General features: G+C 44.4%; 1 protein-coding gene across 4 annotated transcripts in view; it reads left to right on the top strand.

Annotated features, from left to right (window-relative positions):
* INPP5D (inositol polyphosphate-5-phosphatase D) overlaps nucleotides 1-24,726 on the top strand; it is an 80,679-nt gene that overhangs the window by 7,479 nt on the left and 48,474 nt on the right. For all 4 annotated transcript variants that reach the window (XM_039487547.1, XM_039487545.1, XM_039487548.1 and 1 more), the window contains exon 2: nucleotides 602-665. In XM_039487547.1, coding sequence (XP_039343481.1) covers nucleotides 602-665 — 64 coding nt within the window. The remainder of the gene's footprint in view (nucleotides 1-601; nucleotides 666-24,726) is intronic.

Raw genomic sequence — 24,726 nt, 5'->3', positions numbered from 1 at the left:
ACCGATGGGGATTTGATAGAGGTCTATAAAATCTTGATTAGTGTAGGGAAAGCTAATAAGGAAGTGTTATTTACATCTTCACATAACACACACAACTAGGGGTCACCCAATGAAATTAATAGGCATAAGGTTTAAAATGAAGTATTTCTTCACACAACGCATAGTCAACCTGTAGAATTCATTGCCAGGGAATGTTGTGAAGGCCAAAACTATAACTGGGTTAAAAAAAGAATTAGATAAGTTCATGGCAGGATAGCTCTATCAATGGTTATTAGCCAGATGGTCAAGGACGCAATCCCATACCTTGGGTGTCCCTAAACCTCTGGCTGCCAGAAGCTGGGAGTGGACGATGGGATGAATCTCTTGATTATTGCCCTGTTCTGTCTATTCCCTCTTAAATATCTGGCACTGGCACTGTCAGAAGACAGGATACTGGGCTAGATGGACCATTGGTCTGACCCAGTATGACCATTCTTATGTTCTTATTAAGTCATCAGTCCATGTCAGGGTCCTCCATTCAATTTCTGTTGTTATAGAATGATGCTATGATAAGATTCTCCTGTAGATATTTTCTAACAGCCTCTCCTCCAATCTGTTCCAGGTTCCAGAATTGTGTTTATACCTACAGGATTCTACCCAATAAAGAAAATAAGCTAATTGTCCAGGTAAGCCATACTTGAATGCAGACACCATACCACAAAAATGTAGCTGGCTTAGGGCTTGTCTGAATGGGACTTTAGAGCACGGCCAGCCAGAATGCAAATCTTCAGCCCCATGTGGACACTACTACAGTGCTCTAAACGTTCCAAGCGCACTTTGCCTTACTGACGTTTGAAATGGAAGTACCATATATACTCATTATTAGCCCGTTTGTTTATAAGCTGACCCCCCCCCAAGATGGATAAGTAAAAATAGCAACAATTGTATGACCCTTTCATAAGCCGACCCTATATTTCAGGGGTTGGAAAACTTTGGCTCCCAGCCCGTCAGGGTAAGCCGCTGGCGGGTCGGGACGTTTTGTTTACCTGGAGCATTCACAAGCATGGAGCCCCTCAGCTTCCTGTGGCCACGGTTTGCCATTCCCAGCCAATGGGAGCTGAGGGGCTCCATGCCTGCAGACGCTCCAGGTAAACAAAACGACAATGTATTAGATATTCAATTCAATGATTCCATAGAGTTTAAAATCATCAAATGTTGGTGTAGACCCATTTATAAGCCGACCCCCGCTCTTTGATGTGTCATTTTTTTTACCAAAAATATTTGGCTTATGAATGAGTATATATGGTATGTCAACGCACACTACAGAATTTGTAGTGTGCTATAGCAATCTTCACACTGGACGTTACTGCACAACAAACTAGATTCACATCCTGGCTTGCCACTTGGTGATGTCCCTCATAAACAAGCCCTGACACTTAAGATTGCTCATATGTGTTGTTTCACCATAGCTCTTACACTAAAACAGTTAAATGTATTAGTCAAAGTGACATTCCCACTGAACCCAAGACTAATCTCCTTCTCCAAGCCTTAGCCCACTTCTACCATGATACTCCACCGTACCAGTACACTAATAACCTCTCTAATACATCAGCTTTCAGTTCAACAATACAACTGCTCACTGTGCACACAACAAATAACTGAAAAATCAAACTGCAGTGAAGGACCTGAACTCCAGCCTTCTAGCAGTACATTATTTAATAACTTAATGACAACTAAAAACACAAAGTTAGCATCTCTACACACCTTGCACCAGGCAGAGAATACAAAGTGAACTACAGACTCAGAATTTAAGAGGCAGTTTAATCCAGTGGGTTGGCACTCTCAGCAGGTTTCTATTCCCTATTCTATTCCCTATTCTGTCAGTGACCGGCTTTGTGACCTTTCACAGGTCATTCCACTTCTGTTCCCTCTCCAACCCTTTGTCTTGCCAATTTAGATAATATGAACTTTGGACCTATATTTTGTATAGTGCCTCGCACAGGAGCAGGCAAACTTTTTGGCCTAAGGGCCACATCGGATTTTGAAATTTGTATGGAGGCTGTGCCTCCCCAAACAGCCAGGCGTGGCCCGGCCCCGCCCCCCAATCCGATCCCCCCTGCTTCTAGCCCCCAACGCTACCCCTGGGATCCCTGCACCATCCACCACCACCCCCCATTCCCTGATGGCCCCCCTGGGACCTGTGCCCCATCCCCACCCCCTGCTCCCTCTCCCCTGACAGCCACCCTAACCCCCACCCCTGACGGCCCTCTGCCGCCCCATCCAACCCCTCCTCTCATTCCTGACTGCCCCCCCCGGGACCCCTGCCCCATCCACACCCCCTGCTGCCTATCCCCTGACAGCCCCCAGAACCCCCACCCCTGACTGCCCCCCACTGTCCCATCCAACCTCCCCTCTCCTTCCTGACTGCCCCCCCCCGGGACTCCTGTCCCCATTCAACCTCCCTGTTCCCCACCCTCTGATCGCCCTGACCCCTATCCACACTCCCGCCCCCTAACCGCCACCCCAAACTCCCCGCCCTCTATCTAACCCCCCCACTCCCTGCCCCCTTACTGTGCTGCCTGGAGCACCAGTGGCTGGTGGTGCTACAGCTGCGCCGCCCGGCTGGAGTCAACCACGTACCGTGCAGCACAGAGCACCAGGTCACGCCAGGCTCTGCAGCTGCGCTGCCCCAGGAGCTCGCAGCCCTGCCACCCAGAGCATTGCACCGGCGGCGCAGTGAGCTGAGGCTGAGGGGGAGGGGGAACAGCAGGGGAGGGGCTGGGGGCTTGTCATGAATAGTTAGTTAAGGGTTAAGTTTCCACCTGTAAAGGGTTAACACATAGTACCTGGTGAACACCTGACCTGAGGACCAATCAGGGAAGAGAATTTAAAATTCCTAGGAGGGAACTTTTTCTCTCTGTTTGTGTGTGTGTTGTTCTTAGCCGTTTGGAATTACAAGGGTCCAGATGTTTTAATCAAGTCTCTACAAGTTTCCACCTTTCTGAACTACAGGGCTAGCCTCCCGGGGCAGGAGCTCAGGGGCCGGGCAGGAGGGTCCCGCGGGCTGGATGTGGCCCATGGACTGTAGTTTACCCACCTCTGGCCAAGCACAAGGGGATCCCTGTTTGAGCTGGACTTCTTGGTGCTACTGTTGCACCAATGAGGATAACACAGATTCTACTTTAGGTTTACATTGGGACTGTTAAAAAAATCATCTCACCCAGGCAATACAATGAAAGAAAGCTATACACACGTTATTGGCATGTGCACTGTTTCACTGGTGTACACCTGATACATTGCCTAATAAGGTGGCAGGATGAAGTTAAGTTTGTGCAGTGTGATTTTGATTTTTGCCATGTTCGCTGAGGGTTTTAAAGTGAAAATAAGCATGCTAGAGAGGATATTAGAGTACTGAAGTGGTCATATGCCATGATGGTGATAGACCGGGGCTTGGGGTTGATCTTGTGTTGGGCATGGTTGCTATTATTATTTATAGGGCTGTCAAGAGATTTAAAAAAATTAATCGCACTGCTAAACAATAATAGAATAACATTTAAATATTTTCGGATGTTTGCTACATTTTTTAATATATTGATTTCAATTACAACACAGAATACAAATATTTTTATTACAAATATTTACACTGTAAAAAAACAAAAGAAATAGTATTTTAGGGCTGTCAGTTAATCACAGTTAACTCATGCAAGTAACCCAAAAAAATTAATCATGATTAAAAAATTAATCACAATTAATCAGTTTTATTTGCACTGTTACACAATAGAATACCAGTTGAATATATTAAATTGGATGTTTTTCTAAATTTTCATATATATTGTATTCTGTATTTGAAAACAAAGTGTATATTTGATTACAAATATTTGCACTGTAAAAATGATAAACAAAAGAATTAGTATTTTTTAATTCACCTCATACAAGTACTGTAATGCAATCTCTTTGTCAATATATATGAAAATGTAGAAGAACATCCAAAATATTTAATACATTTCAATTGGTATTCCATTGTGTAACAGTGCGATTAAAACTGATTAATTGCAATTAATTTTTTTAATCAAAATTACTTTTTTTGAGTTAATTGCCTGAGTTAACTGCGATTAATCAACAGCCCTAATTATTTATATTACAATAGTACCTAGAAGCCCTAACTGCGGTTGGGGCCCTGTGGTGCTAGGGGCTGGATACAGACGTTGTGAGAGGTGGTCCCTGCCTGAAGACCTTATACTCTAACTAGACAAAGCAGACAAAGTGGGGGGAAACTAAGGCACAGAGTGGCAATGGCTTGTCCAGAGTCACGCAGCAGGTCGGTGCAGAGCTGGGACTAGGACCCAGGACTAGTTAATGGTGTCCTTACTTTTTAGCGTGTTGTAAGGAAATACAGTTAAGGACCCTTAACTCTAAATAAAAGGTTTGTTTTAGGGAATGGGAATTTCCTGATATATATATAACCCTCCCCAGAGTAAATGCTAGGTGTGGGGGGCTAGAAGGAGGGGGGTAACCAGAAAGGGGGGATGTGGAGCCAAAATTTTGCACATCCCATGGAGAAAGCCTTAACCAACATGCCAAGTTCCTCTGATTGCCGCTCTAAGCTTTTCACTCCAAGCAGCAGCAGCCCTGAGGGTGCTGGGCAGCTTTGAGAAGCTGGAGCATCAGCTAGAACATTGTCTGCCCACAGTGTAAAGTTCTTTAAACAGAGCAGCTCCGATCATGTCCTCTGCTCCAGGACCTCAGCCTGTCTCCATGCCCTGCTGCACCTTTTGCCCATATCCCATCTCCACTGTTCTTCCCAGCTTTCTTCTTGTGAACTATAAACACTCATCCAGGAATTAGCAGTTTACTTGAACATTTTCAGCAAGCTTCTTTGTGTTCAGAATGAGGGCTGCATATCTGGAGAGGAGACATAGTGTTATTCATACACAAGAGAGAGCTAATCCTGGCTTTGAGTGCTTTGTGCAGCCTTTACTTGAAACGCTATTGCACCTCCATAATTCCTAACACACTTCATGTCAGTGAACAAGAGCATGAAAAATATATATTTACACCACCCAGCCTTGAAATAATGTGCACATGAAACTAAAACCACATCCCATCATCCCAGGCACAATTAAACCTCCAGGGAAGGTTTCTCTGTCTGATAAGTGCAACCCCTAGCTTCAGATTCAAGATTAATAGGTATTAGTTTGGTGGCTCGATTTCTGAGAGTTAGTGCTCTCTGGGAAATGTATAGAATCAGTGGATGGCATAGTCTTTAAGTCCACTGGATCTCTGCCAGGAGGGATCACTGTGAGCCCACTGGATCAATTGATAGTGGTCACTGGATGCAGTTAGTGATACTAATCTTCCACTGGGTCTATTTGAGAGTGGTCTGCTGAAATCCAGTTTCTTCAGGCATCATCAATCATCATGAGGTCTGTGTAAAATAATTTCTGGGATTCCACTGAATCCGTAACGTCATTGGTTGGGATTCTGATGGATCTATAGGAGGCAAAGGGACTATGGTAACATAGCTTTGTATGTTTGGGTGGGCTAAATACACTACTGTTGATTCATATTTTCAATAACACAGCATACGCCCATTTTTAATATGCATTATTCTATATCTGTGGGATAAAGCAGGAGTATTTGCCCTCTTCTGTAAAGTGAACTGCATAGTCAAAACAAACGGCAAAAAGCTCCTGTCCCGTGCTGCTGCCTTCTGATCTTGACACATTGCTACAGCTGGGCAAGGCATCAGATCCACGTTTGGTTGCCTGCTGCAGTTTTTGTCTGATCCAAAATGCTTCACATGATTTAGAAAGACATCTTACAAAAAGTCAAATTCATCTGTGCAATGCTGTAATATCTATTAAGTGAGGGGAGTGAGTCTTTTTAAAAGCCTTCATTTTAAAAAAAGAGTATAAAAATACAGTGGAATGAGTAAATCGTTGCACTCCGTATAGCAGCCGTCATTCCCAGCCTCATGACAAAAGGGCGCCAACACACATATCTATTGTTTTAATTTTTTAACAACTGTTTTGTTTTTTAAAATTGATACAGGAAAGACTCATGAGATGAGGTCAATGTACGTTAGTTACAAATATAGGCCCTGATCCTGCAATCTAATGTGCACAGGTAGATAGTTATGTCTGCACTAAGGCCATTTGAAATTAATCAGGTGCAGGTGGATTCCCAGTACAGATCAACTCAGGATCAGGGCCATAATCTACTGGAAATCTTTAGTGGTAACGCTAGATATGAAAGACATGATATATTGCACCTTCATAGATGGCATCCATGTAATGCTAAATGTTAGGGTATTTTCCCTCTTCTACCATATGAAGCTACTTTCTCCCTTAAAGTTGTCTCTGACAGTTGTTTTCATCTTTCAGACTATGGGGAAGGTGCATTAGTTTCCCTTTTTGTAATTAGAGCTGTCTCTAATAGCATTGTCTTCACCCACTTCTTAGGACTGGTCTACACAAGGACATGCAGGAAAGTAAATCTGAATTAACTAAAGATGTAAATTTAAAGTGGATTAGTTAAACTGCATTAGACCTCTGTATGGACACTCTCATTCAGACTTAAACTAAATAAGACCACTTTAGTTTTGAGTGAGCGTGTCCATACAGGGGATCTAATGCAGTTTAATAATCCACCTTAAATGTATACCTTTAGTTAATTCGTATTAATTTTCCTTAGTGTCCCTATATAGACAAGCTCTTTGTGTTTCTTGGGAGATTAAACTCATCTGACTATTCCAGTGATTTTTTTGGAGAGGAGTTTATCTTTGTGTTCAGGAAAGACCTTTGTAGACATTTCTTCAGGATTTTTGTAGTTGTGGCAGGTATGTATTAGATAGGATAACTTAGCTGCTGGCAGCTCTTAATAGCTTCAACAGCTTTACAACAGTTGCTAACCCAGCTTCCCATAGATGCTGCCCACTAAAATCAGTGTGAGGTTTTATTTTGGGGAAATTGTGAACTGATCTGTCTGGTGTCCATGGTTGATGTACTGGTTGCTCTTTGTGTACAAACAAACATAACTTTGACTTTATGTTAGCAGAGTTGTCTGGGGCAGAGACAGATTAGGGCTCTTTGTTGCTCACGGCTAAGACTAAAAAATATTTCCTTGGCCCCCTCTAAGGGCAGGAGAGATATAGATATAGATTTTAAATTCCCTCTACTCTCTCTAGCCTGCCATATCTGGAGCCAAATTGGGCAAATGATATCTGAGAATGCCTTGTACATAATCTCCCAGAGCCAGAGAGTATTCAGGGTGTCCTATGAGGTACATGGCCAAGCCACATCAAACAGAAAATGAAAAGAAAGTAAAAAATCATGAGCTTCTCTTTTTCTTCCTCTCTTGAGACTGCTGAATTGTGTGCGTCATTTTCTGGTCTCCTAGGCCTCATTGGCTTGGGAGACCCAGAACCACATCCTGCAGATGCAATGTATTTCAGCACCCTGCCCCCCATTTAAAATGAAGGCTGTTTTACAGTACATAAAGCTCTTTATATTTTTATCTTGCTCCAGAGAGTGTTGTGAGGCTTAATTAATGTCTGCATAGTGGTTTGGTTATATAAAACTCTATCAAAATATCAGGTATTAGTATGCAATCTGGAGTGCATCAAGAAGGCTAGCGTTGCTGGGAGATACGATTTAATGACAAGATCAAATATAGTAAGTAGCCTTGTCACTGTAAGCCAGATGGCTACAGTTGGCTCTTGTCCTCTTTGGGTGAACGTAACGCAAACTAAAAAGTTAGTATTGCTTCAGTGGCCACAAGATCTCATTTCAGGTGACAATTGTAGTTAGTAAGGCTATGCCTAATAGTAAGGGTTGGCTGGGTCAGGCCCTTACTTTGTACCACTGTATCTGAGAGGAGTTGGTCTCAGTTTAGTTCCTACTGGATGAATGTTAACATCACAAAAACTGCTGTCGCAGTTGGTACTTTTGCTGGCAGACTCTGAAGAGAGGCCAAGGATCGAAAAGGCATGGAGACTTGAACTATGAATTCATTGCTAAAGAATAGGACTGAGCATTTGGAAGCTTGCATTGCCGTTCCCCCATCATGTGACAATGGTGAAGTATCACAGAAGGAGTTGCTTTCATCTAATACTGAACGAGGAACTCTGTTAGAATAACTAGGGAAACATGATTATCCCTAATGCTACTCTCTCTTGTGGGAGTTTCTGAGAGTGAGGCTGTGTTTTGGTGTGTGCTGTGTGCACTAATTGGGTTTCTGATAGTCTGGTTTGTTTTTGTTGTGTTATTTGCAATTCCTTTGCTTTAGGAATGTTGTTCCCACCCCCTTTTTCCTTGGTGGTGTGTGTGTGTGTGGGTTCTCCAGGGGGTCCACTTCAGATAGATTTAGTAGTTTGACTCGCAAGCATGGGGGTTGGTGTGTGCCTGCTGTCTCCTGCACCCTGGAGGAAGTTGTAGGTGAGGTTATTGGCCATGCTGATATAAAATCTGCCGCTCAAGTGAGTAAATCTATAGTAATCTTCCTGGCCCAGGAGTAGTTTGTGAATAATTTGGCACAGGAAGGACTCTGGGTCAAGGAGTCTTTTGTTCCAGATTTTCCCTTGTTTACTGCTGCTACTAAAGTAGTTTTTCCAATGCTCCCCCTTTCCTTCTCAGTGACCCTAGTGTCTGATCTCTCCCATTATGGGAAGATAGTTTCTGCTGTCAGGATGATTCTGTTGGGCTGCAAGAACCCAAGTGGGAACCATGTTATGTCATTTCGGTGCCCACTTTGTATGGTTCTAAATAACCCTCAACAGCCCTTGAACCTGATGTTAAAGCACCACATAGATGGGGCAGATTATACAGTGTTTGCTTCCTCTGAAAATATTAAATGTTTCCTGTGTGGAGACCGTAGTCATTTGAGGGGTTCCTGCCCATGTACTGCTGGCTCAGTGGCCCCTGGTAATACTGGGGGACCCCAGCATAGTGGGAAGGGGGTTGGGACATCAAGAGATGTTAGGACTCTTGGCCGAAAGCTACTCCCAACTTCATCTCAGGGGCTAGACTGGATCACTTTTGTACCATGAATGTTTGTTCTATCCTCTATGTCTCCCACTTGGCCAATCATCATTCTGTCTCTGTAAGTGCGTCTCTCTCTCTCTTCCTGACTGTGCTTCCCATTGGCACTTTAATGCAATATTATTACAGGACTTGAATTGTGTTAACTGTGTTTTGGGAGCATTGCCAGCAGCATAAGCCCCTGTCTGAGTCCCTGAGACAGCAGTGGGGTGTTGGTAAGGTCCAGATCCAACTGTTCTGCTAGCAGCTTACCCAGGCTGCCACATGGTCCTTGCGTCATAAGAACATAAGAACATAAGAACGGCCGTACCGGGTCAGACCAAAGGTCCATCTAGCCCAGTATCTGTCTACCGACAGTGGCCAATGCCAGGTGCCCCTGAGGGAGTGAATCTAACAGGCAATGATCAAGTGATCTCTCTCCTGCCATCCATCTCCATCCTCTGACGAACAGAGGCTAGGGACACCATTCTTACCCATTCTGGCTAATAGCCATTTATGGACTTAGCCACCATGAATTTATCCAGTCCCCTTTTAAACATTGTTATAGTCCTAGCCTTCACAACCTCCTCAGGTAAGGAGTTCCACAAGTTGACTGTGCGCTGCGTGAAGAAGAACTTCCTTTTATTTGTTTTAAACCTGCTGCCTATTAATTTCATTTGGTGACCCTTAGTTCTTGTATTATGGGAATAAGTAAATAACTTTTCCTTATCCACTTTCTCAACATCACTCATGATTTTATATACCTCTATCATGTCCCCCCTTAGTCTTCTCTTTTCCAAACTGAAGAGTCCTAGCCTCTTTGATCTTTCCTCATATGGGACCCTCTCTAAACCCCTAATCATTTTCTGAACCTTTTCTAGTGCTAGAATATCTTTTTTGAGGTGAGGAGACCACATCTGTACACAGTATTCGAGATGTGGGCGTACCATGGATTTATATAAGGGCAATAATATATTCTCAGTCTTATTCTCTATCACCTTTAATGATTCCTAACATCCTGTTTGCTTTTTGACCGCCTCTGCACACTGCGTGACATCTTCAGAGAACTATCCACGATAACTCCAAGATCTTTTTCCTGACTCGTTGTAGCTAAATTAGCCCCCATCATGTTGTATGTATAGTTGGGGTTATTTTTTCCAATGTGCATTACTTTACATTTATCCACATTAAATTTCATTTGCCATTTTGTTGCCCAATCACTTAGTTTTGTGAGATCTTTTGAAGTTCTTCACAATCTGCTTTGGTCTTAACTATCTTGAGTAGTTTAGTATCATCTGCAAACTTTGCCACCTCACTGTTTACCCCTTTCTCCAGATCATTTATGAATAAATTGAATAGGATTGGTCCTAGGACTGACCCTTGGGGAACACCACTAGTTACCCCTCTCCATTCTGAGAATTTACCATTAATTCCTACCCTTTGTTCCCTGTCCTTTAACCAGTTCTCAATCCATGAAAGGACCTTTCCTTTTATCCCATGACAGCTTAATTTACGTAAGAGCCTTTGGTGAGGGACCTTGTCAAAGGCTTTCTGGAAATCTAAGTACACTATGTCCACCGGATCCCCCTTGTCCACATGTTTGTTGACCCCTTCAAAGAACTCTAATAGATTAGTAAGACACGATTTCCCTTTACAAAAACCATGTTGACTATTGCTCAAGAGTTTGTTTTTCTATGTGTCTGACAATTTTATTCTTTACTATTGTTTCAACTAATTTGCCCGGTACCGACGTTAGACTTACCGGTCTGTAATTGCCGGGATCACCCCTAGATCCCTTTTTAAATATTGGCGTTACATTAGCTAACTTCCAGTCATTGGGTACCGAAGCCGATTTAAAGGACAGGTTACAAACCTTAGTTAATAGTTCCGCAACTTCACATTTGAGTTCTTTCAGAACTCTTGGGTGAATGCCATCTGGTCCCGGTGACTTGTTAATGTTGAGTTTATCAATTAATTCCAAAACCTCCTCTAGTGACACTTCAATCTGTGACAGTTCCTCAGATTTGTCACCTACAAAAGCCAGCTCAGGTTTGGGAATCTCCCTAACATCCTCAGCTGTGAAGACTGAAGCAAAGAATCCATTTAGTTTCTCCGCAATGACTTTATCGTCTTTAAGCGCTCCTTTTGAATTTTGATCATCAAGGGGCCCCACTGGTTGTTTAGCAGGCTTCCTGCTTCTGATGTACTTAAAAAACATTTTGTTATTACCTTTGGAGTTTTTGGCTAGCCGTTCTTCAAACTCCTCTTTGGCTTTTCTTATTACACTCTTGCACTTAAGTTGGCGTCAGGCCGTGAGTGCCCTGGAATGAGACATTTTGGGCCTTTATGGCAACCTTGATGGGAGTAACCCAGTGCAGATTCACCAAACCTTAACTGAGAAGTACTGGCTCCTAAGATACTTGTTGGAAGAGAAGGTGCAATGAGCCCTTGTTTGGGCCCATTTTCTCAACTGCATGATGATGATCCTCCCATAAGATTCTTTTTTGGTTTGGAGAAAGTCTACGGATCATCAGCAGATCTTTTTGCCTACAGCTGCTGGGTGGTCATCTGACGGCTGACCCTGGAAAGATCCAGAAAGCAGCTGTTTCTTTCTACAGAGCACCATACTCACCTGAGGCCTGGGATGTGTTGGCGATTGGAGGAGCTGCCCCAGGGGTTACTCCTGCTGACTGGTGAGGAACTGCAGGGCTGGACACCCTGCTGTCACTGCAAGAGCTCTCTGTTATAGGCCAGCAGCTCTCGACAGGCAAGGCGCCATCTAAATTTTTTGGATGGGTGTTTTTGACATCTTATCAGTCCTGACTTTTTTCTAGTAGAGCTGGAGTGTATCCGGGAGGAAGAGATGCCCCTCTGTTGCCAGAGGACAGCGATCACCCTGCTGCACAAAAAAAGGGGATCTTTGTGACTTATGGACCTGGAACCCTATTTCCCTTCTCTGCTCTGATGATAAGATTTTATCCAGGGCTGTAGCCAACCTGCTCAAGGACTGTCTGGACACTTTGACACACCCTGATCAAACATATATTTTATTCCCAGACACTGTGCTTTGGATAATATGATTTTAATTCATGATGTTTTTACTGTTAACCAAACTTTGTAATCTGGATGTGGGGCTTGTTTAAATGGGCTAGGAGAAGGCCTTTGATAGAGTTCACCATAGTTATCTTTTAGGATTGGGTCAATGTTCACGGCATATATTTTTTATTGTACCATAATGTTTTTAGTGTCCTAAATATTAGTGGGGGTCTTAGCCACTGCTTCCCAGTTCACAGAGGGATCCATCAGGGATGACCTCAGCTGGGATGTTATATGCTGTAAGTTGGAGCCATTCCAGCACATCCACAAAGCTGTCTGACTGGCCGTTCTGTGCTGGATGCTTTCCCAGTTCACCTGTCTGATGATATCTCAGTTTTCATCACATCTGACAGGGCCGTGCAGATGCTTTGTGCTCATTTACAAGTGTATGACCAGGCCTCTTCTGCCTGCATTAAATGGGCTAAGAGCAATTTGATCTTACTGGGCTCTTGGCAGCGCAGCAGTCCCCCTGTGTTGCCTCAAAAATTGCAATGGGACACTTCTGCGATTAAGGTGTTGGGGGTGTGGTTCTGAATCTGAACAATCCATGTTAAGGAACTGGGAGGAGGCAGAAGAGAAGGTGTAAGGCCGCCTGCAGAAATGACACTGGCTCTTTCTTGGACTCTTGACTGCCAACAAGCTTGTGGCCTTGGTATTGTGACACCAGCTAGTGAATCTGGATCCTCCCTTGGGCCTTTTGGGCTGGATACAAAGGCATAGTACCCATTTTTTTGACTATTTACCCTAGTTGAGCCCTGCTTTGCTGTTCCTGCCATTAGATGAAGGGGGCCAGGGGCTCATTGATTTAATCAGCAAAGTGGCAGCCCTTTCTCTCCAGTCTGTTCAGCAGTTGCTGAAAGCTGACTCCTCAGATGGAAGTCCCTTGCCTACTCTCTCCTCCATTGTGCTGTGGGGGATGGGCTTTGACACTCACCTATTTGTGATGGCACCTGGTCGATTACAGAGCCTGTAATGGTATTTTAATACCTGAAGACTTCTGTGAAGTGCCTGGCCAGACCAGGCAGTTTCCAGTTTATGGCTCTTGGAAGAGCGAATGTTGTTTAACCCACTTTGTCCTGCTGAAGCTCTCTCGTCCAGGAACCTGTTTTCTGCCTTTACTTGTGCTGTTTTGACCAGGCTGGCTCACCTGGTTGTTCCTAGTTGGGCAAGCTGGAGGTCAGCAACAGCTCTTGCTGTTCAGGCCAGAATCCCCTCTGTGCATGTGTTGGAGAAGGCAGCGCTTCCTCAGCGGGCTGCTCAGTATTTTCAGAAAGTTATTGCAGGGATTGATCGTCCAGGCAGAATCCTGTGTTCCCCTCACTAGCTGTCTCTCCTTCTGTGGGTGAGATTCTTGTGCAACCAGGCAGATTGTTGTCCTGGGAGCGTTTAGTGAATGTTCCTTTTGCAACCATGGCCAAGAAGCCGCTCTGTGGTATCTATGCCAAGGTGCAGCATTATGCCATCCTCTGTGATCGCCCCAATACAGCGTGGAGGATGCCCCTGGCCCTGGGTGACTTTCTTTTTCGGCTTCAGACACAGCGTTTCATTTTTTCCTACATTGTCCCCATAGTATTCCTTTTTTTGTAGTCGCTTTTCAGTGATTTGGGGCTGGTTTTCTCTAATCCTGTTTGTTCTAGTAGCGAGATACAGTGCTCACATTCAGCGAGCTTCCTGCCTGGCTAACTTTTTGCTGGGTCAGGCAGAAACTAGCCATTTTGAAATCTCACCAGATCAGAATGCCCAGGGTAGAGCGATGTGATGGGTCCTATGCACTGATTGTGGCCCAGCAGTGAACTGATTACACCTTTTATAAATGGACTCGTAACCTGGACACTTTTCAGTTGACTTGGTGTGTTAACAATCGTTTGAATTTGGTGATGACGATGCTTTAATGAGCCATGTTTAATGTTCGTTTAAGACGTGTGTTGCTTTATTTTGTTCATATCTTTTGGTGTATATATTGTAATTGTATAACATTTTAAATAGTTTTTAATGTGATTTTATGTGAATAAAGGTGTTTTTCATGTCATCTCTGTCTGTGTCTCTCTTTCTCTGTTTCACTTTCTCCAGCTACCCTGCTGCTGACTTCCTGATACAGATTTAAAGATACAGTACATGGATATCCTGCTGCCTTTTGTTCTCTGGATACACACAGGACTTCAGTTTCCCATTCTAATGATCTGACATTGTGCATGAGCACTGCATTAATTCATACCAAGTCACCATTGCAGCAAGTGTTTTTTCCCCTCTAATACAGCATTTTCCATCATTTTTTGCTCAGGAGGGGCATGAACCTGATCACTCTTAGCTGTAACTGAGTTGAGTGGGAGTTCTGGATGTACCTGGACTGTAGGGTTTGTCCCTAGCTTTGTAGCAAGTAAATTTTGAGCATCTGCTCCGATAGCAGGACTACATGTAACAGGAAACAAATGACACCATTTGTGAGCAGTTCATAAACAGGCCAGAAACTGTGACTCACTGCACACCAACTGAAGCTCAAGCCAGAGGTGTAAGGGACCGGAGTGTGGGCAGTATTGCCGAGCGGTCAGAGCCAGGCTGAGGTCTGCCTACCAGGGACAGGAGTCACCAGGCCAGAGATGAAGGAATTGCAAAGGCAGGTCCCATAAACAAGAGTCAGGGTCAGAGTCAGGCCGGGGTCAGAGATCAGCGGTAGCACCGGGTTAGACTCAAGAGGCAGAAATTGGGATCCAAGTCAGGCTGGAGTCAGAGACTAGAGATCAGGAAACGAGGTGAAGTCTGGCGCAGGCCAAGGTCTGTGTGATTGTCCAGACAACTTCTTGGGGCAACCCCTGGGGTTAAGTAGAGGCACTTGACCAATTAGAGAGTGGCAAGGTACTGTCACTCTGGGTCTTATGGTGTTGTACAGACAAACTACAAAGGATCTTTTCAGGGGGCAAGACAAAGATGCCACATTTATTATGATAATTTGATTTATGACCAATAACATATTTTAATCCTTATACACACACATTATACCTAATACCTATACACACATTTACACACACATACACACACACATCCATCAGATGTTCTGCAGCTGCTGCATAGATACCAGTCCTGAACATTGCTTGAGTTCGTGGCTTGATTTTGCAGCTTGGGTTCGTAGCTTGTGGCGGCTAACTGGCCAGGAAAGCCAGGCACAAGGACGAGCTGGGTCTCTGTTGGGCATGCACCGATGCCCTTCCATGTTGGCAGCAGAATGTTACCCTCCAAAGTCTTCCATCTCACCCATCCTTTTTGTAGGCTTTAGTTTGAATCCAGAGTCTATAGGTCTTGCTGTATCATGCTGCCTCTGGGTTTGGTGATTGATCACCCGTCAATTGCAGGCGTGACTTTCAGCCTGGGACCTGGCTTTGATCTTTCTTCTATTGTACCTTTTCTTTTTAGGGTGGACTCTTCTTACTTTGTTAGGGCTCTTGTCTGCATCTTCAGCCGGTGGGGTTTGAACTCTATTTCATCAGGACAGGCTGGGGCTGGAGGTTGATTCCATCATCCATCCATACCTCAGTTACACATTTAAACTAAACTAATAAAATTACAGCAGGGTTTGCAAAAATGAAGGTTGGAGGAAGCTTTTACAAAATGGAGTGAGCGTTTTAAAATGGGGTTTGAATTACAATATGGCAAACAGTGAACAGAAATTACAATATAGACAAGTGTAGTGGATGGCAAACAGTAAACAGAAGTTACATTAATAAAGTGAACAATTAAAAACAATTTCATTCATCAGTTCTACAATGGGCAGGACTTCCTGTGGCGCCTACTCCCCACGGTGCTCCCTGGCCATGTCTCTGCATGGCCTCCTGGTGGCACTGTGGAAATATCAGCCTCCCCAGGCTCTGCAGACCTAGAGACTAGTCCTTTTACTAATGCAGCAATATTTGCAGCGTCTGGGGACTCAGCTTGCTGAAGATATGAAAGATGCTAGAGTTCCTCCCAACACTGCCCACCTCCATCCTGCCACCCATATCCAAAAACAGTATAGGGGAAAGGGCTGGACTGTCCCATGTTTACATGTGAACTTAGTGTTGGTGAAAGGTACCAGACAGACCCAAATCCTCTATCAGCTGAACATTCACATGGCAGGACAGTTTGTTCATATCACCCTGACAGCAGTACTCTCCCCTCTTAAGGGAAATTCACTGTCCATGGTCATTCAGTCTTTGGATTCTCTGCTTAGAGTGCCCTTGAGCAGCTGCTGCGTCACCCTTCCCTCCATCCTCCACCATGTTCTGTCAGTGTACATGCATGGCTGTAGATCCATCTAGCGTGAGCTGATTAGAGCGTTAACTTGGGTCAGTTCCTGCATTGCTTGTGGCATTGCTGTTGTCACTGACATCAGGAGCAATTTCTGGTTTGCAGAGAATGCACGGCCAGGTCCCTCATGGGCACTTTGCAGAGAGAGAGAGAGAGAGAGAGAGAGAGAGAGAGGACTGCGTACGGACTGTCATTGTGACTAACAATTCTATTGTAACCTGCGTTGTGCCAGTTTCTGCAGCCTGCATTGAGACCTGAACCAAGGGACTTTCTGGCATTAAGGACTGTGGGATTTGGCTCATTGTTATAGATGCAAAATTGTTGAACTCATCTGTTTGATTAAAAAACTGGTGATTTGGCAATTATGGGCCCAATCCTATGAGGTGCTGTGTATTGTTTGACTTCAGTGGGAGCTAAGGGTAAGATTAGACCCACATGTAGCCTCTGTGAAAAATGGCAGGTTCCATTTTTATCACATAAACTGACAGGCCTGGAAAGACACAGGAATCCTCCACGTGTCCAAACCAATGGTCAAACTGATCCCGGACTCTAGCGAGAACAGGATTCAGCCCTCAGTCTTCAGAAAGTAAAGATCTAGTCAGTATGCAAAGCTGCAAAACTTATATGAAAGTGAGATTAATTTATTTTGCTAAAGATAAATTTAATGAAACTTTTATATTAAAAAAATTGATTTTACCCTGACTTACTTGTTACCACAGAAAACTTGCCACAAGTGATTCTCTTAGGGAATGAGGAGTTAAGATGGAGTAAGTATTGCAACTTTAAGGCTGAGAAATTACGCACATTGAAGACAGGAAATTGTAAATTTATCTCTGCACCAGGGGCGGTTCCAGGCCCCAGCATGCCAAGTGTGTGCTTGGGGCGGCATGCCTCAGGGGGCGCTCTCCCGGTTGCTGGGAGGGCGGCAGGCGGCTCTGGTGGACCTCCCGCAGGCGTGCCTGCGGAGGGTCCGCTGGTGCCACGGCTTCGGTGGAGCATCTGCAGGCATGCCTGCGGGAGGTCCACCGGAGCCACGGGACCAGCGGACCCTCCGTAGGCATGTCTGCGGGAGGTCCACCGGAGCCACGGGACCGGCGACCGGCAGAGCGCCCCCTGCGGTGTGCCGCCGTGCTTGGGGCGGCGAAATGGCTAGAGCTGCCCCTGCTCTGCACCTCTCGTGCATCTGCATTACCATATAGTTTTTAATTATGCAGTCCCATGCTATTTCTCAAATATTAACACAAAGAATATTTTCTACAATGTTAGACACCATGAATCCTGTTTTATATGCACATATATCTAGAGTACTTACATAATTTTCTTAGTGAGCAGTATGTCTCCAGTAATTCTGACTACCTTAACATCAAAAGTTCTCTTCTCCATTATGTATTTTAAATAGCAATTTTGATTGTGCAATTTAGGGCCTTATTCTGTGTTGCGGTTGAGATCCATTCAATACAGCAGATAGGGTGGGGAACGTATTTAGGGCATTTGTTATGGTTTCCTTATTTTCTGTCTGGCTTCAGCCCAGGGTAGAGGAGCCCCTCAGTAAATGGAGTGTTGGGACAGAACCTGGCCCATGATATAGTTATGTATACACACACGTGTTATCTCTGTTCTTAGGAATTCTGAAGCCAGCATCATGTTCTGTAATGACATTTACCATTTTTCAAAATGAACTTACTCTGCTGAAGAAATAAATACAGACATGCCACTTAAAATACCCACAGAGGAGCAGATAACAGTGACCTACAACAGCTTTTCTAGTTCAGTTATTGCCAACACCACATACTCAGAAAATCATGTCAGGTCCTGCAAAAATTATGATTGGCCTAAAAATCAGGAGATTTAAAAAATAATGAAATTGGGGTTCTTTTTATTTACCTTCTGGTGTATGAGTGTAGGCTTCAAGTTTTCAAGCTTTTCTCTGCAACCATGAGGACTAGAAACTTACTTTTTTTTTTTGTAAGGCAGCTGAGATTCCCATTTAATCACATAACTCTAGGAGCTGAAGCATTAAGTGAACCAGAAAATATCGTGAGATAAACAAAAACGTAGTTTTAGAAGGGCTAAGACTGGAAGTATATTTCAAAAACTTATGCTTTATCATATAAAAACTCTACCCAAACATGAGGCTGTCTGCAAATAAACAGTTAAAGAATCTAGCTAATTCCACACTGCCCAAGAATCCTTGCTCACACACTATCCACTCATCTGATTTACACCACCCACTCAAACGTAACACCGCTCCCTTGGTTTGTTCTGTAATGGTAATATACTGCCAGAAGTACAGTAACTCCTCACTTAACGTTGTAGTTATGTTCCTGAAAAATGCAACTTTAAGCAAAACGATGTTAAGTGAATCCAATTTCCCCATAAGAATTAATGTAAATGAGGGGGTTAGGTTCCAGGGAATTTTTTTCACCAGACAAAAGACTATAGATATAGATTACACACACACAGAATACGTTTTAAACAATTTAATACTGGTACACAGCAATGATGATTGTGAAGCTTGGTTGAGGTGGAGGAGTCAGAGGATGGGATATTTCCCTTACTGCTAAATGATGAACTAGCAATTGGCTGAGCCCTCAAGGGTTAACTCTCTCTCTACACAAGGCAGCAGGAATGGAGGGAGATATGCACATTTCCCTTAAGTACACTGCCTTGTTAATTAGATCAGCTTGCTGAGAGGCAGCTGCTGCAAGCTCCCTGAGTCCTGGTCTGTCCCCCCTGCTCTATGGAAGATGGGGTAAGTGGGGTGCAGGAGCAGGGGGAACCCTGACATTAGACCCCCTCTTCCTTCCCTCCCCCGCCACACAGCAAGCAGGAGTCTCGGGAAGCAGCTCCAAGGCAGAGGGCAGGAGCAGCACATGGCAGTAGGGGGAGGGACACAGCTGAACTGCAGGCAGCTGCTGAACAGGGAAATTAGGAGACCGGGGAGCTGATAGGGGGCTGCTGGTCACCCTGGTTCCAAGCCCCCACCAGCTAGCTGCAATGGGGTGCTCTTCCTGCAAGCAGTAGACAGCAGGCAGCTGCCAAACAATGTTAGAAGGGAGCATTACACAACTTTAAACGACCATGTTCCCTAATTGATCAGCAACATAACAACGTTAACCGGGATGACTTTAAGTGAGGAGTTACTGTATATTGATTTTATATCTCATTCATTAAATGTGTAAACCTGTTGAGAGATCCAGTCTCAGGGAACACTATGGTTATGTTGGAGTTCTGTGAGTTTTGTCATAGTGCAATGTGTTGGTGGAGTAGAGGAACATTTTAATGAATAGAATTGGAATGATTGATCTGTTTGGTGTTACGGAATGTGCTGATTATATAATATTGTAGATTTATGTAACCACATGGAGACCTTGCCAGTTTGTATTTTTAACTAGATTTATCACAATTAACATATGGCTTTTTAGTGAGCATTGTGTTATAGCATACTGGAATTGGATCCCTGAAATAGGAAATGTGTAAGTTGTTATTTTGATCTTTGCTTATACTTTGGCAATTTTAGGCAGAGGGTATATATGGAGTGGGATGGTAGTATAAAGACAGGTAACTATTACTTTGGGGTGCTAGTTGGACTTCACTGAAACCTTAAGGCCTTTCACATGAAGACTTTACTTTGAAAATTGCACAATTCTGCTATATCTTACAAGGGCCTATAAAGAGGATATTAACAAGTCCTTAGGAGGTGGCAGGACGAGGCCTGGGTGGAATATGAGGAATAATGGAGAGGAAGGTTTTCAATAACCTGATTTTCAAAAGTGCTGAAAAACTGGCCTCTGAAAATCAGGCCCTTTTAAGAGCTAGTCTCTTTTGAAAAATTAGGCCCGAGTGCTTAAAGTTCCATATTTAGCAAATGTTAATCATTTAAAGTTTGCATGGGTAAAAGGCTCTGTCTTCCCAAATGGTGGAAGTTATGCTTTTGGGCCTGGATTGTGAAAACCAGATGAGGGAGGAGGTTAGATCTCAATATGGACTTGCACACTTCAGGTCTAAGATGCAATTTGGATCCATAGCTATATCCAGATCTAGCCCTCTCCCATAATTTGGAATACTGTGAGGTGCATGTATTGGGATTTGGGCTCATCTCTAACTAAAATGAATTTTCAGCAATTATTGCTACAGCTGGCTTCAAACACACACACTTCCGTGTTGTCAACTAGGCAAGTGAATGTTGAATCTGCTCAATTGCTTCATTTAGAGCCATGTGAAAAGCAGAGCAGAATGCTCTCTCATTTAGCATGAACTCTTTTCTATAAAAGGATATGAAGCATGGTAACCATGCCAAACATTCATATATGATATCTCTCCAGGTCAAGCTTGCTCTTCAATGAATTAAATGGGTGGTAGCCAATGAGGACTGGTGTCTTTCAGTTACTTTCTAAAGAGCTCGATTAAATTTTTCTCACATTGACAGTGTGGTTGTTAGTCTTTTAGTTTGTGTCCTTTGTTCAGTGATATGTACATCCGATTTCCGTCCACTTGTCCTTCAGAAGAGTTAAAAGTGATTTTTAAAAGTTATACACTGACTTTTCTGTAGGTTATTATAATTCCTTATTCCCATTGGCCAATAATTGCTTCTTCCAGACCTTATGAAGTCAAATCACGTATTCTCATGCTCCTAATTTAGCAGTGATTAACTTCCAACATTTTAGTCTCAAATCTCACATAGAAAAAGGCAATAGATCAAACTCAGCTTTGAATAAGCCACCCTTGCAGTTTCAGGATCAAACCAATTCATGTCATGAATAGTGTTCATCCAGCTTCCATGCTTCAGAAGCAGCATGAGCCATTCACCTTGAACTTGCCCCCCTCCACCCCTCAAAAAATTCTTCAAGGGCCACAGGCTCCATCACTGACCTCTACAACTCTCATTGTTCCCCTCCCCCGGTTCTGGCCTCCAGATAACCCCAAAACCACCATCCATTCTCTTCATTTCAGGGCACCCTAAAATCCACACCCCAACCCAGGCAGAAGCCTCTATACAGTCCCCAGGCAGCAGTAAGTAAAAAGGTTCCTCACCTGAACTGCTCCTGAGTAGGAGGTAGCAGGTCCCTCCTAGGTCCTAGCTGGTCCTCAGAGGCTGCTGCATGTGTTACCAGGCTGTAGACCCCCCCACACCCTCCGCGTTCCTTCACCTCTCCCCCTTATCACCATGCTCAGCTCACCTGCTTGCTGCCCCAAAGACCCCCTCACTTCATAGTCATCCAGCCCCCAAATTCCCTCCTCATCCCCATTTGCTCCTAATTTTTCTCCAGTCATCAAAGTCTACCCCTTACCCCATGGTCCCCCAGCTGCCCCCTCCTCCATGGGGTCCTCCAGCCCCTCCAGCCTACCCCTCAGTCCATGTTGTCCACTTAGCATCTGGTTTCTCCGGGCCCCCAAAGCTGTATTAAAATAGATCATGCTTATGGATGCCTTGTATTTTGGGAAGCAGCTGTTACTCCCTGCTGTGACTCCTGTCTAAAGTCAAGTTACTGAGGAATCCTCCTAAAATTGCTTAGTAAAGGCTTAGCACAAGTTTCAACCTGAAGATCAGATACTTTTGCTGAAGAGCTAACAAGATGTTTTAAAAAGGCTTGTCTACACATACAGTGCTACCTACGCTGACAGGAGAGCTTCTCCCATTGGTGTAGGTACTCCACCTCCCCGAGGTAGTAGCTATGTCGATGGGAAAAGCCCTCCTGTTAATGTAGCGCTGTCTACACCAGGAGTTGGGTTGATATAACTGTCACTCAATTCCACACTCCTGAGCGACGTAGTTATAGTGACGTAAGTCTGTAGTGTAGACCAAGCCTTAGATAAAGCAGTTATCAACCATTTACGAGGCACTAACTTCAGTGTTCCTGAAACAAACGTAAATGCTTATTTAAGTGAGATGCAAAAGGCTGCTTGAGAAATGTCTAATGAGCTGATTAGTTTCACCTGGCTAATTTACTATGTTTTAAGCCAACATTTTCCAAACCAGGTGCCTAAAAGTAAGTAAGCGTCTCCCGGTAATATTTTGGCACCTCAGTAAAAGTGGCCTGATTTTCAGCTTGCACTGACGCTGCAAGTTCTCCTCTACTTTGAAAGTCAGGCTACTCCTGAAGCACAAAGCTTAGAAAAAGTTGGCCTTAAGCAATATAATAAGATGCTCAGTTTCCCAGTTCCTCCTTGCTGACTGGCCTGGGTTAAGGGAGAGAAAACACTTCTCCTTTCTCTCAGGGCCCCAGTCTTCCTTTGCTTTCTATTTATAGCACTGCTATAAAGACTAGGGTTGCTAACCCTCCAGGACTGTCCTGGAGTTTCCAGGAATTAAAGTTTAATCTTTAATTAAAGATTATGTCATGTGATGAAACCTCCAGGAATACAGCCAACCAAAATTCGCAACTCCAGTAGAGAGCCCTGTGACAAAGTTCCTCCTCTGCCTTGGTGGGTCCTGCACTTTCTGGCAGATTTTGCTCACCTCAGATGTTCACAGCAGCCCTCAGTTTGGCTGTTTTTGCTAGAGGCTCAAACCTGCCATTCACTCAGCTAATTTCATCACTGGCCAGCATGGGGGAAATGAAGAACAATCTCTGCAGTCTCTGTTGTTCCACCTAGTGGGTTGGGGACAGGCCAGATTCCTTTCCAAATTAGACCTTCCCCTCTGGTGTTTCTCACAGACCAGGTCAACTCCTCCTGTGTCTGATAGGGAGTTGGGGGGATTGGGGGAACCCGGGCCTGCCCTCTACACTGGGTTCCAGCCCAGAGTCCTGTGGATTGCAGCTGTCTAGAGTGCCTTCTGGAACAGCTGCGCGACAGCTACAACTCCCTGGGCTACTTCCCCATGGCTTCCCCCCAACACCTTCTTTAGCCTCACCACAGAACTTTCCTCCTGAAGCCTGATAACACTTGTACTCCTCAGTCCTCCAGCAGCACACCTTCTTGCATGACCCCCACTAACTGATGGGAGGTCCTTTTTATACCAGGTGTGCTGATTAGCCTGCCTGCCATAATTGATTCTAGTAAGTTCTTCACTGGCTCCAGGTGTCTTAATTAGTTTGCCTGTCTTAATTGGTTCTAGCAGGTTCCTGATTGCTCTAGGGCAGCCCCTGCTCTGGTCACTCAGGGAACAGAAAACTATTCATCCAGTGGCCAGTATATTTGCCTTCTACCAGACTCCTGTACACCACTGGTCTGTGTCTGTCACAACCCCTAGTTAGCCCCTTCGGTGCCCAGCTTGCGTTGGGTTCTATATACGAAAAGCTGTTTTCCTTATCTGTCTTCATAATCCCTCCACTAGTCCCCTCAGAAATACTAAAAGGCACTTCTCAGTAAGGCCAGTTTCGAAGTGTCTTAAGCCAAGCCATTTTGGTGGCACCAGCAAGCTTAGATCATTCAGAGATAAGATGAGAGGAGGGGTGTAAGGCCAGGGCCCTGTGAGATGTTCACAGAGAAGGAGTCTGGCAGGAGGAAAGACGAAGTGCGAAAAATGCTGTTGAAGGAGCAGTCAGAGAGATCAGAGAACCAAGAGAGGTCAGTGCTCTTAAGGCACGAGGAGGACAGGATGTTGAGGAGGAGGAAATGATCAGCAGTGTTAGAGCTACCTTGATGCAGATGAGGTTGAAATACGGGCCATGAGATTTAGCCAGGAACAAGTCATTAGAGACTTTAGTTTCCGTAGAGTGGAAACAACAAAAGCTACATTAGAGTGTATGGCAGTGCAGCCAATGCCCTCCTCTCTGTAGTGCCAGAGTGTATACTGGGGAGTCTGCTTCCTTTGACTCCAAGATCCAGGAGTGACTAGAGACAGTAGATATAAGCAGTTGTTCAGTGAGCTTAGAGGAGAAAGTCATTGTCCTATCTCCCGAAAAGACATGTAGGACAGAGAGTAGTTTTTTGGAGGATGAGAGATACAAGAAGATGCCTATAGGAAGAGGGAGGGAAAACAATGGTAAAGAAAGCCAGGATGGTCTGGAGCCAAAGGGACAGATGGAGGGGTTAAAAGTAGGTAAGAGAACTCCAAGTATGTGTCTGGGGAGAAGGAGGAAAGGGTTTTGGGAGGAAAGGAAGGAGGATGAAAAGAAAAGTCATATTGGTTCTTATTGATCTTCTCCTTGAAGAAGTTAGCACAATCCCGGGCAAAGAGGGAACAGTAGGTTTGAAGAGGGAGTCACAGGTGATGAACATCAATTTGCATCTGCCTGATAAACTCTGTGTGTATATAGGAGTGGGGAGAAGAGGTGCACGCGCGCATGCTAAAAATAAGAATTCGTGCTATCAGCCACAGGCCCATCTTGTTTTCGGCTGCTGTAGATCATTCACTTCTGCTTGCATTGCCCATTTTCATTTCTGTTCCTCATTTCAAAAACCAGAATAG

This window comes from Mauremys reevesii, linkage group 9, assembly GCF_016161935.1.
Source record: "Mauremys reevesii isolate NIE-2019 linkage group 9, ASM1616193v1, whole genome shotgun sequence".
In the NCBI taxonomy this organism is placed as follows: Eukaryota; Metazoa; Chordata; order Testudines; family Geoemydidae; genus Mauremys; species Mauremys reevesii.
This window is presented reverse-complemented; position numbering and strand designations above follow the sequence as displayed.